Source organism: Panthera tigris, chromosome D1 (genome assembly GCF_018350195.1).
Source record: "Panthera tigris isolate Pti1 chromosome D1, P.tigris_Pti1_mat1.1, whole genome shotgun sequence".
Classification (NCBI taxonomy): Eukaryota; Metazoa; Chordata; class Mammalia; order Carnivora; family Felidae; genus Panthera; species Panthera tigris.
In genome coordinates, this window is record NC_056669.1 from 84,488,694 (window position 1) to 84,505,627 (window position 16,934).

Consider the following 16,934-nt stretch of genomic DNA (forward strand, 5'->3'; position numbering starts at 1 on the left):
TAAGTTATCAGGAGACACAGGTGGATGAGCTTACTGTTGAATGGAAAAGACACTAATGAACAAGAAATTACATCACGTGGCACAAAATAAGCTAAAGGGAGAAGGGCCTTCCCACAAATACTTGCAAATACTTAGTCACAGACACAAGAAAGACAAAAACGTGCATGTTGATGTACATGCAGCTAACAGTAAGGCAAACCCACAAGAATCATTTTGCCTCAAAGTGAGCAAATCTAAGGCCAGGCAGAAATCTCTCACAAGAATCCCTTGCAACTTTTTACCTGTATTTCTTCTGTGGTTCCACATTTTCAAAGAGTTCTTCTTCCATTTTCTTTGTAAGACTGTCATCCTCATCAAAGTCATGAGGAGTTTCCTGCCAGGCATATCTGGGAAGTGTGTGACAAGCTTTCATTCGAAGATGGGCTCTTGCATGTGAATCTCTACCAAGGTTCAGAAGCAAACACAAGAATTCTGATTTTTACTCACAGAGTTTTCTCTGAGGGATAGTCTGATCATATCCTGAAGGATATTGGTAGATCTGTAAATCGCATTTCCATTGTCGTGCCTAACATCGCAAATCCATATCTTACTAACACATAATTTAGACCTTTTAATATGAGCCTACAAATAAAATTCCTCCATTACATAATAAATAGCACTCATCTTTACCATATTTATTTGGGAAAAAGGGGGCCATGTATTATATTTCAAAAATTGCGAGATTAAGGCTACTCGGTAGTTTAAGAAATTTATAATGAATGTGTAATGAGATTCCTTCTGCCAGCTCCATAAGTGGGTCATAATTCTGTCTGGAACAGAACAGCCTAGATTACTGCATTTCATAAAGTTTACTCATTAGACAGTGTTAAGAAATCTTAATTAACTTAACTTTTCCTCTCAAACCTAGAGAGGCTCCAAGAGCATGGGCATGTTCGTGCCAGTTTTTGATAAAGAATAATGTACTAAAACACTTAAATAGTCAGAGCTTGGATAACTGAGTCAGTCAGCCTTCTGGCTTTTTATTAAGACGAAGGTGTGAGCAGGAGCATAGCCACCATCCGGATCCGTATATATCAAGTTCTGGGGCACTGTTTAAGGTACATTTGCTTCCATGGGATCACGACACAATATGAGGACTGCTGGGTCCAAGACGGGTTAAATATATGCGCAAAGCAGCAAATATGCATGTATGTAAATAAAGCTAGGGGATGCAGGGAGGCTGTGAGTGCCAAGGCGCTTGTGGTTTTTGATACAGCTGCAAGCGATATCAAATTACCAAAATCTTTGGGGTCAATTCCTGTGTTAGCAGAGCAGACCATACACTTTTCAAATGTAACAAAAGTATTACATGTGGCTATGAAATTGGTGGGTAACAGCTGCCTCATTCAGAGCTGCAGCACACACAGCTTCTCAAGTCAAAAGTCTTACTAACTGTTAAAAAAACAACAGTGCCATCTTGTGTTAAAAATAAAAAACACAGCTTTCCCACTATTTCTTTGAGGAAAACAAAAAACAGAAATGTCATTCTTAGTTTTAACATATTTATCAAGGTGTAAACAAGATTCCTCCCCTATCCAGATGTTTAATTTCCTAACTTGAAATTTATCTGTATGACCTTTGGCTTCCAGGCAAATGAAGAACAGTCAAGACAATAGACAATTTAGAACAGACCTTTCTAAATATACCTTCCTTTATTAATTCATTTGTCTACTCATTCATTTAATGACTTATATGACTCATACACGACTAATCATTCCATAGTTATTCAACTCATTCCTTTAACTGATATTTCTTGAACATCTACTATATGATAGGCACAGAATTTATAAGTGTTGGGGATACAGTGATGAACAAAACAGGTAAATTCTCAAGATTCATAGAACTTACATTCCAGTGGGCAGAAGAGAGATAATACACAAGTAAATGAATAACTAAATAATACAAGTGCCGTAAGTGAAATAAAACAAGATATTGTGATAGAAATTAGCTGGTGGGGAGGGGGGTCTACTTTAGCAAGGTAGTCAGAACAGACTCCTCTGAGAGATGATGTTTGAGTTGAGACCTGGAAAATGAGAAGGAGCCAGCCAGGTGAGGATCTAGGGAGAGAGAGCATTTATGGGTAGAGAAAAGAATAAATGGAAAGGTTCTGAATATGTTTGGTTCATTTGAGGAACAGAAGGACACTGGGTCATAGGTGTGCAGTGAGTGGGAAAGGTACTATGTGAAGAGGCTCTTAAAGTGGGCAGGGACTGCCTATAATTCAGTAAGGAAATGAGAAAGTTTTCCCTGAGTTCCATGCTAAAAAGGCCCTTTCTTCCACAAAGCAGCAAAGCTGAAGTGAGTACTCCCAGAGTTCTTTTCCATTTTGCTTATTTTTATTACCAGAAATCTTTACACAGAACCTAGCTATCAAACAGGTTCCTTCCTTGTGCAGGGTAGCTCGGTCGGTTAAGAGTCTGACTTCAGCTCAGGTCATGATCTCAAGGTTCGTGATTTGGGCCCCTTCTTGGGCTCTGTGCTGACAGTACAGAGCTTGGAGCCTGTTTCAGATTCTGTGTCTCCCTTTCTCTCTGCCCCTCTCCTGCTCGTGCTCTCTCTCTCTCTCAAAAATAAATATTGAAAAAAATTTTTTTAAAAAAGGGTTCCTTCTAGATCTGTTTAGCCTCTTGCTTTATGGATGCCCCTCCTTAAATCATCCCACCTCTCGAATATGTAAAACTTCCAAACAAACATATCTAAGGAAGTCTGGGGAAATCTTAAAGTGACTGTCTAATGTAAGGTGATTTAGGATTGAGTCATCAGAAGTGATTCAAAGAACTAGTGAAAGTTAGCCCGGAAAAGAGATAACCCAGTAGGCTGATGACAGAGAACTTTGAATATTTTATTTTATTTTATTTTATTTTATTTTATTTTATTTTATTTTATTTTATTTTATTTTATTTTATTTTATTTTATTTTATTTTATTTTCAATATATGAAGTTTATTGTCAAATTGGTTTCCATACAACACCCAGTGCTCATCCCAAAAGGTGCCCTCCTCGATACCCATCACCCACCCTCCCCTCCCTCCCACCCCCCATCAACCCTCAGTTTGTTCTCAGTTTTTAAGAGTCTCTTATGCTTTGGCTTTCTTCCACTCTAACCTCTTTTTTTTTTTTCCTTCCCCTCCCCCATGGGTTTCTGTTAAGTTTCTCCGGATCCACATAAGAGTGAAAACATATGGTATCTGTCTTTCTCTGTATGGCTTATTTCATTTAGCATAACACTCTCCAGTTCCATCCATGTTGCTACAAAGGGCCATATTTCATTCCTTCTCATTGCCACGTAGTACTCCATTGTGTATATAAACCACAATTTCTTTATTCATTCATCAGTTGATGGACATTTAGGCTCTTTCCATAATTTGGCTATTGTTGAGAGTGCTGCTATAAACATTGGGGTACAAGTGTCCCTATGCATCAGTACTCCTGCATCCCTTGGGTAAATTCCTAGCAGTGCTATTGCTGGGTCATAGGGTAGGTCTATTTTTAATTTTCTGAGGAACCTCCACACTGTTTTCCAGAGTGGCTGCACCAATTTGCATTCCCACCAACAGTGCAAGAGGGTTCCCGTTTCTCCACATCCTCTCCAGCATCTATAGTCTCCTGATTGGTTCATTTTGGCCACTCTGACTGGCGTGAGGTGATATCTCAGTGTGGTTTTGATTTGTATTTCCCTGATGAGGAGCGACGTTGAGCATCTTTTCATGTGCCTGTTGGCCATCTGGATGTCTTCTTTAGAGAAGTGTCTATTCATGTTTTCTGCCCATTTCTTCACTGGGTTATTTGTTTTTCGGGTGTGGAGTTTGGTGAGTTCTTTATAGATTTTGGATACTAGCCAGTAGTTCATTTTTGCTTTTAATTCCCTTGCCTTTGGGGATGTGTCAAGTAAGAAATTGCTACGGCTGAGGTCAGAGAGGTCTTTTCCTGTTTTCTCCTCTAGGGTTTTGATGGTTTTCTGTCTCACCTTCAGGTTCTTTATCCATTTTGAGTTTATTTTTGTGAATGGTGTGAGAAAGTGGTCTAGTTTCAATCTTCTGCATGTTGCTGTCCAGTTCTCCCAGCACCATTTGTTAAAGAGACTGTCTTTTTTCCATTGGATATTCTTTTCTGCTTTTTCAAAGATGAGTTGGCCATACGTTTGTGGGTCTAGTTCTGGGGTTTCTATTCTATTCCATTGGTCTATGTGTCTATTTTTGTGCCAATACCATGCTGTCTTGATGATTACAGCTTTGTAGTAGAGGCTAAAGTCTGGGATTGTGATGCCTCCTGCTTTGGTCTTCTTCTTCAAAATTACTTTGGAACCTTTTGTGGTTCCATATGAATTTTTGGATTGCTTGTTCTAGTTTCGAGAAGAATGCTGGTGCAATTTTGATTGGGATTGCATTGAACGTGTAGATAGCTTTGGGTAGTATTGACATTTTGACAATATTTATTCTTCCAATCCATGAGCACGGAATGTTTTTCCATTTCTTTATATCTTCTTCAATTTCCTTCATAAGCTTTCTATAGTTTTCAGCATACAGATCTTTTACATCTTTGGTTAGATTTATTCCTAGGTATTTTATGCTTCTTGGTGCAATTGTGAATGGGATCAGTTTCTTTATTTGTCTTTCTGTTGCTTCATTATTAGTGTATAAGAATGCAACTGGTCCTGGACTCTTATTTGTTGGGAGATTTTTAATGACTGATTCAATTTCTTCACTGGTTATGGGTCTGTTCAAGCTTTCTATTTCCTCCTGATTGAGTTTTGGAAGAGTGTGGGTGTTTAGGAATTTGTCCATTTCTTCCAGGTTGTCCAGTTTGTTGGCATATAATTTTTCATAGTATTCCCTGATAATTGCTTGTATCTCTGAGGGATTGGTTGTAATAATTCCATTTTCTTTTTTTTTTTTTTAATTTTATTTAACGTTTATTCATTTTTGAGAGACAGAGAGAGACAGAGTATGAGCAGGGAAGGGGCAGAGAGAGAGGGAGACACAGAATCTGAAGCAGGGTCCAGGCTCTGAGCTGTCAGCAGAGAGCCCAACGCGGGGCTCGAACTCACAAACCGTGAGATCATGACCTGAGCTGAAGTCTGACGCTCAACCAACTGAGCCACCCAGGCGCCCCAATAATTCCATTTTCATTCATGATTTTATCTATTTGGGTCATCTCCCTTTTCTTTTTGAGAAGCCTGGCTAGAGGTTTATCAATTTTGTTTATTTTTTCAAAAAACCAACTCTTGGTTTCGTTGATCTGCTCTACAGTTTTTTTAGATTCTATATTGTTTATTTCTGCTCTGACCTTTATTATTTCTCTTCTTCTGCTGGATTTAGGCTGTCTTTGCTGTTCTGCTTCTATTTCCTTTAGGTGTGCTGTTAGATTTTGTATTTTGGGATTTTTCTTGTTTCTTGAGATAGGCCTGGATTGCAATGTATTTCCTCCCAGGACTGCCTTCGCTGCATCCCAAAGCGTTTGGATTGTTGTATTTTCATTTTCGTTTGTTTCTGTATATTTTTAAATTTATTCTCTAATTGGCTGGTTGACCCATTCATTCTTTAGTAGGGTGTTCTTTAACCTCCATGCTTTTGGAGGTTTTCCAGACTTTTTCCTGTGGTTGATTTCAAGCTTCATAGCATTGTGGTCTGAATGTATGCATGGTATGATTTCAATTCTTGTATACTTATGAAGGGCTGTTTTGTGACCCAGTATATGATCTATCTTGGAGAATGTTCCATGTGCACTCTAGAAGAAAGTATATTCTGTTGCTTTGGGATGCAGAGTTCTAAATATATCTGTCAAGTCCATCTGATCCAATGTATCATTCAGGGCCCTTGTTTCTTTATTGACCGTGTGTCTAGATGATCTATCCATTTCTGTAAGTGGAGTGTTAAAGTCCCCTGCAATTACCACATTCTTATCAATAAGGTTGCTTATGTTTGTAATTGTTTTATATATTTGGGGGCTCCTGTATTCGGCACATAGGCATTTATAATTGTTAGCTCTTCCTGATGGATAGACCCTGTGATTATTATATAATGCCCTTCTTCATCTCTTGTTACAGCCTTTAATTTAAATTCTAGTTTGTCTGATATAAGTATGGCTACTCCAGCTTTCTTTTGACTTCCAGTGGCATGATAAATAGTTCTCCATCACCTCACTATCAATCTGAAGGTGTCCTCAGGTCTAAAATGAGTCTCTTGTAGACAGCAAATAGATGGGTCTTGTTTTTTTTATCCATTCTGATACCTTATGTCTTTTGGTTGGCTCATTTAGTCCACTTACATTCAGTGTTATTATAGAAAGATACGGGTTTAGAGTCATTGTGATGTCTGTATGTTTTATGCTTGTAGTGATGTCTCTGGTACTTTGTCTCACAGGATCCCCCTTAGGATCTCTTGTAGGGCTGGTTTAGTGGTGACGAATTCCTTCAGTTTTTGTTTGTTTGGGAAGACCTTTATCTCTCCTTCTGTTCTAAATGACAGACTTGCTGGATAAAGGATTCTCGGCTGCATGTTTTTTCTGTTTATCACATTGAAGATCTCCTGCCCTTCCTTTCTGGCCTGCCAAGTTTCAGTAGAGAGATCGGTCACGAGTCTTATAGGTCTCCCTTTATATGTTAGAGCACGTTTATCTCTAGCTGCTTTCAGAATTTTCTCTTTATCCTTGTATTTTGCCAGTTTCACTATGATATGTCGTGCAGAAGATCAATTCAAGTTAGGTCTGAAGGGAGTTCTCTGTGCCTCTTGGATTTCAATGCCTTTTTCCTTCTCCAGATCCGGGAAGTTCTCAGCTATTATTTCTTCAAGTACACCTTCAGCACCTTTCCCTCTCTCTTCCTCCTCCTCTTCCATGGGCCTCTCGTCTGCGCTTGGCTCCAGAGACTCCGTTCTGCTAGTCTTCTGGCTGTTTTCTGGGTTATTTAGGCAGGTGTAGGTGGAATCTAAGTGATCAGCAGGACGCGCGGTGAGCCCAGCGTCCTCCTACATTGCCATCTTCCCAGTATCCCATATGAATTGTGTTCTTAAGTACTTTTAAGTAGAGAGGAATGGTATGGACAGAGAAAAAAATGAAATCATAGGATGGAGATATTCTAAATTTCAACATTAGAATGGTCTGCCTTACAAACTAGTGATGTCCCTGTTACTATGAGTATTCAAGAAAAGATGTGATCAAAAGAGCCTATCTGGAAGGTGCAAGAGATTCCTGCCTTATGTTCTGAGTGGACTCAATCACTTCTACCTCAAGGACTCCAGGACCTGATGAAATCTATAAGTTAGAACAATGTAGATCTTTGCTCTCAGAAATGTTCTTTCTTTTCTCTTACCTTCTGTGTACTTTTTTCCCATGTGCAGTCTAATAATTCAGAGGCTAGATGATACATTCTTAAGAAATTCTCTAGCCATTGAGGAATATACCATGTAGGTCAAATCATCTCTCTCTGAAAAAGGCCTTCTGATGCCTTTGTTAGTGTCAGGACATGAGACCAGATGAATCATTCAACAATGAGGGGTTTGTTTCCTAAAATGTCCTTATATTTGAGTTGATATCCTTATAATTGAGGGGTAGAAGCAGTCTTTTAAAATAGTTTGTAACAATGATATATAAATTAATATTCACTATTATCACAATGGTAATTGACTAGCCATATATGGCTTTAGAATTTGGAAACTCACTCAATCATTCCTTCATTTATTCAGTAAATGATTAAAGGCAGCTATCCTGGTCTTCACACAGCATGTGTGACAAGAGTTTTTGCCCTCATGGATTTCCCAGACTGGTGGTTGTTGGGGAGGGGCGTGTGGTGGTGGGGACTGATAGGCACATTGCTGTGTGCAGTCATTACCATGATTGTTTTCAATGATGAAGAACCATTCCACAGATGAATACCAGGCAGGTCAAGGCTCTTCAGGTGGAGAGAAACAAGTGGCTCAGAGGCGTACAATAGTGCATAAATGGAATGTGCCACGTTCAGCGACAGCTTGTAGTTGCTGAGCTGGGGCTTAGTTAATGTGTCAGGAAGAAACAAGTGTGGAGTGGAGGTGGGCCTGGGGGTGCAAATGAGGGTCAATGACAGGCCTGGACTCAGGTCAGAAGGGCTTGATTAGAAACTAAGTATTTTTTCTATCTGCAGTGCGTAGCCACTGAAGAACTGTATAAAAAGGATTAGGTTTTAGAAAGATTAACTGTCTGTGGGTGGAACTTTGAGGTGAACTGGAAGGAGAAGAAAATGGAGATAGAGACCAATCAGAAAACTACTTCAGTGACCCAGGATGACAACTGTATATTAACATGAATCCAGCTTGAATCTATATTAATTTAATTGTTCCTGGAATCAACGTTTATGTAGACAAAACATGATGAATTCCTCAAATAATTGGCAATTCCAAAATTCTAGTCTTTTAAAAACTGTAATATAATAACAAAATAGCTGAAAGTAGATCCTTGTGATGGCTGAACATGGAAGCTCCAGCTCTATCTTTTGGACAGAAAACTAATTAAATATTTACTAGCTCTTCACCTGACATACATTTCACAAACTCGGTGTGGGTTCCCCGCATGGGCTCTGTGCTGTTATTGAGCTAATGAGCTGAGTTCAAATAGGAAACAGGTAGCTTTTCTGGCCACACTGATTACTTACAGAATTTCACTGGAAGCATTTTCCATTGTTAAAGCATTTTTTTCCATTGGCTTTTCCTTTGGTCCCATAATTTGCTTTTCTTCTCCAAAAATTGCTACAGGTTTATGCACAGCAAGCTTGGCTCCAGACACAATGTCACTTTGCACTTCTAAAACAAGAGCTGAGCAGAAACATGCAAATTGCAAGGACATTAGTTATGATCGCAGAACACCAGGAATTTGAAAACACACGTTAAAATAAAAATGCAGACAATTTTCAACTATTTGGCCTAAGAGAACACATTCTAACTGCAATTAATAGTTGCTCTTTAATAAATTGGATTTCACTTCATTTTTGTAGATTCCTTCCTCTCAAGATATTGTCAGTCAAAAGTACTAAAAATAGAGGTTCATATCCAAAATATACAAAGAACTCATAAAATCCAATACCTGAAAAAATCTGATTAAAAAATGGGCAGAGGACCCGAATAGACATTCTTCCAGAGAAGACATACAGATGGCCAACCTACACATGAAAAGATGCTCAGCATCACTAAACATCAGGGAAATGCAAATCAAAACCCCACTGAGATATCAGCTCACATCTGTCAGAATGTCTATTATCAAAAAGACAAAAAAATAACAAATGTTGGCAAAGATGTTGAGAAAAGGCAGCCCTCGTGCACTCTTGGTGGGGATGTACTTTTGGGGCACCCACTACGGAAAACAGTATGGAGGTTCCTCTGTTAAAAACAGAACTACTGTGTGGTCTAGCAATTCCACTTCTAGGTATTTATCCAAAGAAAATGAAAACACTAATTTGAAAAGACATATGTACCCCTATGTAGATCATAGCAGTATTTACAATAGCCAAGATATGGAAACAATCTAAATGTCCATGGGAAGATGAATGGATAGAAAGTGCATGTGCGTACACACACAAAGGAATATTATGCAGCCATAGAAAATGAGCTCTTGCCATTTGCATCAACATGGATGTACCTCCAGAGTATAATGCTACATAAAATAAGGTAGAGAGAGAAAGACATGTGTAGAATCTAAAAAATAAACAAAGCAAAACTGAAACAGACTCACAGATACAGAGAACAAACTGGTAATTGTCAGAAGGGTAGAAGGGTGGATGAAATAGATAAAGGGGATTAAGAGGTATAATCTTCCAGTTATAAAGAAGACATGGGGATGTAATGTACAGCATAGGGAATATCATCAATAATATTGTAACAACTTTGTATGGTGACAAATGGTAACTAGATTTATTGCAGTGACCATTTCATAATGTATACAAATATCAAAACACTATATTATATACTTGAAACAAATACAACACCATATATCAATTAACTTTCGATTTAAAAAGTGCCTAAGGAAAAAAAAAGTACTAAAAAAATAGGTCTTTCCAAAAAAATGTTATTTAGTTATTTAGTTAGTTATTGTAAATTCTAGCCTTTCAAATGGGCATATTATTTACATACATATCTCTAGATCATTCTCTAGGATCCTAAATTCCTCAGTGGAAGTCTCCAAAGCCTTGAAAGCTGCAGGCAAAACTTACTGTACAGTATTCAATATATGTAACAGGGAAATGTTTTAAATTATATTAGTGATTTTTCTCTTTTGTCGTTCTATACATAGAACCTTTGTCCTAGTTCCTGGGGTAGCCTTAAGGGAAGGAGGAGGACCATAAGTTGATAAGAAATGTTACAAAAGGAAAGCAAAAGTACAAAGATAGTGTGACACTCAAGTACAGCATGTTGCCATAAGACAAAGGCCATGTCAATCAGGATGACACTGTCATGATTTAGGTTTTTTCTAAACACTGTTAGCTCCCACTGAGCATATCAAAGCTTTAACATCAAGGTTGACTTGGAGAAAACCTACCATTTCTGGGCCTGAGGGAATTTAAGACAGAAGACAGAGGAAAGCAGAAAAACGCACTGGGTATCATGATTCCCCCTACAGGCTTCACTTCAGGTATCTACGTTACACCAAGGAAACACTGAGGACACTGTTCATTGTTGAGAACACTGTGATGAGTCACCTCTCAAGTTGCCTTCACCACTCCAATCTGAGGTACAGTTGTATCAACCTGGATCTGGTTTCTGAGGGGTGTGGCCATGACCCAAGATGTGCCGACAGTCATGCTGGGAAGGTTTCCAGAAGTAGTTGCCAAGGAGGGGTAAAGGGGTCTTGTAATAAAGATTTCAGAGATGACCACTCAGACACAGCCAGGCTTCAGAGGGCCAGAGAGAGCAGAAAGGCTGGGTCAGGCAGGAAGCACCTCCCATCCAAAGCATTGTCTTGGCCAAAGGAATGGAACATGGTCACCCAGCCATGAATATCAGCCAGCAAGACCCAGAAAGCAAGACACCCTGTCCCCCAAGTTCTTCCCTTCTATCTGAGAGAGGAACTGAGGGAGACTCTGGGGAATGGGAAATATGAAAGCTCTCCCTAAAGGGACAATTTAGTGGATGGGCCAAAATTTAAACCTGATCGGACATTTTATGTTTTCCTTAATGGAAAACAAAGAAGACTAAATTCGTTTTACTTTTCTTTTTTTTTTTTAATTTTGTTAACATTTATTAATTTTTGAGAGACCGACAGAGACAGAGTGTGAGTGGGAGAGGGGCAGAGAGGGAGACACAGAATCCGAAGCAGGCTCCAGGCTCTGAGCTGTCAGCACAGAGCCCAATGTGGGGCTCAAACTCACAAACCAGGAGATCATCACCTGAGCCGAAGTCGGACGCTCAACCGACTGAGTCACCCAGGCACCCCTGGAAGACTGAATTTGTTAAAGACGAAATAAATTACACTTTCTTTGCACATCACTGTGTAGTGTGAATGAAAATATGCAATCCTGTTAAATACATACATTAGTTTAAAGAGCTAAACAGCAGGATATAGAGGTGAAATATGACCTATTTAAACAAGCACGGATTTAAAAAAGGCAGAATCAAGTATTTAATTTTGGCAATATCTTTTATGGTAAATAATCCCAATGCTTACCCTCTATCTTATGTATGCTGCAGAAAGTTTGAATTTTAGAAATATCTGATGCTAAGTTCCTCAGGAAGATTTGCTTCTTTTGCTGAGCAACGGACACATCAGGATTGATCCAATGTTCTCCACATGAAACATATACCTAGCAAAGAAATGAGTCTCTGATCCCATGTACAACTCTTCACAGCAGGATTATTTGTAATCGCCCAAATCTGCCCAAAGTACAAACACAATGTCCTATAATCGGCAAATGGTTAAGCAAACTGTGACACCATTGACAAATACTCCGTGATAAAAAGGCAAAACTATCAATAAACCTAACGACTTTGAAAGATCTCAAGGGTTTTATACTAAGGAAAAAAAAAGTACTTCTCCATACTATCTTTGCAACTTCCTGTAACTCTGTAATTTTTCAAAATAAAGTTATATAAATAATTTGTTAAAGGAAGGAAGGAAAGAAGAAAGAAAGGAAAGGAGGGACACAGGGAGGGAGGGAGGGATCAGGGGTTTGTAAACTAGGGCTGAAGCCCAAATCTGGCCTGCTGCCTGTTTTTGTAAATAGAGTTTTATTAGAACACAGTTAGGCCCATTCATGTACATGCTGTGACTGCTTTTGTGCATACAGTGGCAAGGGGTGATGTTTCGATAGAGACCATATGGTCTATAAATATTTATAAACTAACCTTTTACAGAAAAAGTTTGACAATGACTGACTGGTATGGATGAACCTGTCATATGTTAATGTGGTTATTTCTAGATGCTCAGATTACAGATCATACCTGTTCTTCATGTTGCTTCTATGTCTGTCTTAAATGAATTCATATTTCTTTGAAGTAAGAAAAAACAGGGTGATATATGCAGAACATTCAGTTAAGAAGAAAAATGACACTCAGTGCTGCCACTTCCATGGTCCCACACTGGTGATTATACACATTCTCTGCATGACGACCCAGGGACAACTTTCTCGAAGACTTCTTTTTGAACAACAGCCTTCCTTTTCTCCTCTGTACACACTTGATCAGGTAACTGTTGACGTTTCCATCTCTATGTTGGCTGCTCAGTGACAGGTTTGTTTCTAGCAAATATACAGGATCTTATAACAGTCACTCCCAACTTCATCCTACCTCCCTTCACCTCAGTGGCCTCAGAGACTTTTCCTTCCCTTCCCTTTATCTTTTTGTATCATATGGTCTAATGCAATTCACCTAATTCTTTCTGCAATAACACAATGAATAAACACAGCAGCAAAGGAGAGGAAAACCAACAAACTAAAACCTTGGAAGTGAGAGAAGTGGAATTCAAAAGAGATCTATCTACCAGACTCCAAGGACACGGACTTTCCCCTCTGTCATGCTGCTTCTGATATTGGTCACTGGTACTTCAGTTTAAGACTCCCTCAAGGGGTGGCGGAGGGGAAGGCGGTGACACCTGGGTGGCTCAGTCGGTTAAGTGGCTCAAGTCATGATCTCTAGTTTCATTTCGTGAGTTCGAGCCTGGCATTGGGCTTCCTGCTGTCAGTGCAGAGCCTGCTTTGGATCCTCTGTCCCCAACTCTCTCTGCCCCTCCCCTCCCCCCACTCTGTCTCTCTCAAAAATAAATAAACATTAAAAAAAAAAAAAAGATTCTCTCAAGAGGTCTTTGCATTCAGAGCCTGAGTTAACTTCTGATAATACGGTGTGAGCTTGGTTCTCTGCTCAAAGAATTTCAGGCATCAGTCAGGCAGGTTTTCTTTTCGAACTGATACCCCAACTTCCATCCCATAACAGTGGGCTGCTAAAGTCCTTCTTCTTAGCCTTCTCCAGCCACCCAAATAGGGCATGTGAAACACTAGATACAATTTTTTTTTTCTGAAAAAGTGAAATTATCACTTAGTAAGAAATCACTAAACAACTACATTTGGAAGGTCTCAAAAAGAGGAGAGGATCTCCTACAGAGTAGAAGACAGAAATTACAAGTGGTTAATAATCTGGTCTTCTCCCCGCCTCCACCTTCATTTATAAAATGGGTGGTGAGGGCATCCACCTCACAGGGCTGTGATGGGCATTAAATGAGCTCATTTTCAGAAAGCCCTGAGGATAATGCCTAATGGTAAGCTCTCAACAGCTAGTGATCAGTGTTAACTTTGTGAGGGTTGCTGGGTGAGGACAATTCTGAGAGAAAATAAGGGGGGAAGTGGTACATGTCTGAAGTCTTACATTTTGAAACATTTGTCTTTTAGTTGTATGGGTAGAGTAACATTTCCAGTTTCACATTCATGTCCTTACCAATTCGTCCCTTCGGAGGTCTTTTAGGGCAAAGATTTCCTTTCCCTTTTCATTGAACAATCTCCGAGCTGCAGAGGGTAAATTTAAAATTTCAGTGCACCTGTAGTAAGAGACACAAAAAATCATCTTGTATACAGAAGGCTTCCAGCAAAGAAGAGAGAAAATATGAGAAATCAAGTCTTTAACAACTACTCGTGCTGCAGACCTGTGAGACAGTCAAGAGGTAGGCCCTGCAGCCCATCAGGCTCTTGGAGTCTCATTCTCCTTATACAAGCTGGGGGACTTAGGCAAATTATTTAACCTCTCTAAGCCTACATTTCTTATCTTCCAGGGTTTTAGTGAAGATTAAGGGTTGATTTTGAGAAGTGCTTAGCACACTGCTGGGCACGATCAACAAATAAGCAGGCATATTATTCCTGATTCTCCATTCTTCAATATGCCCCATACTTTCTATCTGTGTCTTTGTTTTTCTCATGCTCTTCCTTCTACCTAAAACACTTTCCTTGCTTTCTCTACTGAAGTTATATTCTTTCCCCAGAGTCATATCCATCACCAAGCAGTTCCTCACCTCCCTCCATTAGAAGTGATCTCTATAGCCCTTTAACGCCCTTTCAAAGAGGGACTTTTAGCCTGGTTAAACATTAAAACAGTGATTTCTACCTCCTAGGCCCCAAACAAGCATTTGACCTGCCCTATGACTGTCAAAATGAATGCATGTTTTCCCGTTTCCTGAGGAGCTCCCTATCTAGTCAGGGAAGAGACAGGTCAGCAACTGAAGTATAATACAAAGGGCTGGGTGCTGTCACAGGCACCTGGCCAGGGTGCTGTGAGAACCCAGGAAAAACAACACAATGAATTCCTCCAGGGAACCTGTATCTAAGGAAGTGACCTTTGGGTTGGTCTTTGACAGGTGAATAGGAGTTTGTCAAGAAGGGTTAGGACTTTGAGAAGTTTCGTATGACTGGACTTGAGTATATAGACAGGAGCAGGAGCCAGATGAAGCTGGAAAAGAAGACAGCAACACACAGAAAGCACTTAAGATACCAGACTAATTAATTTGTACTCTATCCCATGAACAGCAGGAAGTCATTCAGATAGGAGAAAAGAAATGTGGTGTTATCAGATCTGCTCTTTGGAAAGTTAACTGTCAGAAAGGTGGAAGATGGACTGAAGGCACGAGAGGCTGGAAATTACCCAGCCAGTTCAGGATAGCTGTAAGGAGGCGGAATTGTGGGAAGAGGAGGGAGAGTTTAAGGAATATGATGGGGCTATTGAGAAAACTGTTGAGGTGATCCTGCCTTTGCAACAATTAAGTATAAAAGATTCTTGCTACATATATTTTATATTAGAATGCACTATCTATAGTAAGTGAATTAGAAGTGACTTTGTGCTCATCAGGAAGGCTGAGCTGTATGAAGAATATTTCTCAATTTTATATCCTCAGATGGGATAAAGCAATTGAGCAGATAATTAGGCACTCCATTTCTCTGAGAGGTCTTGGAAGGAAATACACCTCGTGTCACAGCTCCGGAAGCTGATGGACTGGCTTGGCCACATTTCGCATCCACAGGAGTTGCTGGGGAGGGAGTGGGAGAGGACTGTAGGAAGATTGAGCCCCCAGCCACAAGATGTGTCTGATTCTTTCTTTGCTGCCCAAAGACTCGACCCGATTTCTTTTACTTTCCCTAAATGGATATCTTTGTGGGTCCAGGCAGTTATAGCATAACCTAAGAAGAGTTACCATTATCGTATCTGATCCCACTCACATTTTCCTGGAGAACATTTGGACTATGGTAATATCCTGTTTTAGGACAATGAGTGGGAGAATAGAAGGGATGGGTGGTTGGTAAATCTCCCTTCCTTTTTTGAAACCCTGGTTTTAATAGTGCTGAATTTAATTGGCCCATGTAGGTGGGTTAGAGAGGACTGGGATAAGCTGTTTCCTCTGTATTTAATTCCTCTAAGTCACATGCCAGCCTACATAAATGGAGAGAGAAGAAAAGAATTGGCTGTTAGGTGCCTAATAAGGAGTGTGGACTCTGGAGTCACATCGCCTGGGTTCAAATCCCAGCCCTCCTATAGTGATTATGTTAACTTCAAAGAAGTCACTTAATTTCTGAGCCTCATTTGCCCCATCAGTAAAAGACAGATATGGCAGTACTCATCTCACAGTGATGTTTTACAGATTAAATGTGTGGATATCGGTAAAGCACCTGGCACATAAAATGTCAGCAACACATTATTCAAATGGATCAAGGACTGCAAGCATTTCATGTCTACTCTCACCTAATTCTTACACCATTTCTGAGAGGCCCATTTCACTGATGAGGAAACTGAGCCTGAAGGTGAACTGCCTTGCCCAAGGTTGCATAGCTAGCAAGGAGGAGAGCTGAAATTCCGACCTACATCTGAGTCGTTCACAACATTGTACGGCCTCCTGAGAGGCCATCATCATAGAATAATGCCACGCTAGATCTAAAGAATGGGGAGACTGAGGCTGGATGCTCGCAAGTGGCCCAGGGTTTCTCTGTCATGTGGAGGCAAAGGTCCTAGAACCGAGGTCCTCTGACTTACACACCAGGAGTTAGGACTGGCAACCACATGGCCTATTCAGATTTACAGGGAGTCCAGAAAAGCAGAGTCTTAGCTCTGTGCTTTCTCAGGACTGCGTCGAGAGAGGAGCAGTAAGTGGAGCTGGCTCCATGAGGGCTGTATTTCACTACAACACAGGATGCCCTGGGAGAGGAGGGCAGGGGCGGGAGGGAGCAACTGTGTCTCCAGGGTCTGCAGATGGCTACAGATCTGCAATAGTGGAGACTTCCTCCAATAGCTCGCCTGGACACCCATCCCAGGAGCCCCACCACACCCTTCCGGTTATTTCAAAACAGTAACAAAACCCACAGAAGCTATGGATACATGCTTTCTTCTTTTCTTTATCTTCTTGCTTCTTATCTCCATATTTTTGTATCTTTCTCTTTTTCTCTCCTCTCCATGTGGCCTTCCCCCGAAGAGC

The 16,934-nt window shown here is 40.1% G+C and overlaps 1 protein-coding gene across 2 annotated transcripts in view; it reads right to left on the reverse strand.

Annotated features, from left to right (window-relative positions):
* Positions 1 to 16,934, reverse strand: part of DCDC1 (doublecortin domain containing 1) — a 490,317-nt gene that overhangs the window by 55,562 nt on the left and 417,821 nt on the right. For both annotated transcript variants that reach the window (XM_042959037.1, XM_042959036.1), the window contains 4 exons: positions 13,922 to 14,021; positions 11,664 to 11,799; positions 8,662 to 8,821; positions 282 to 440 (listed from right to left, as the gene is read on the reverse strand). In XM_042959037.1, the coding sequence (XP_042814971.1) occupies positions 282 to 440; positions 8,662 to 8,821; positions 11,664 to 11,799; positions 13,922 to 14,021 (555 nt within the window). The remainder of the gene's footprint in view (positions 1 to 281; positions 441 to 8,661; positions 8,822 to 11,663; positions 11,800 to 13,921; positions 14,022 to 16,934) is intronic.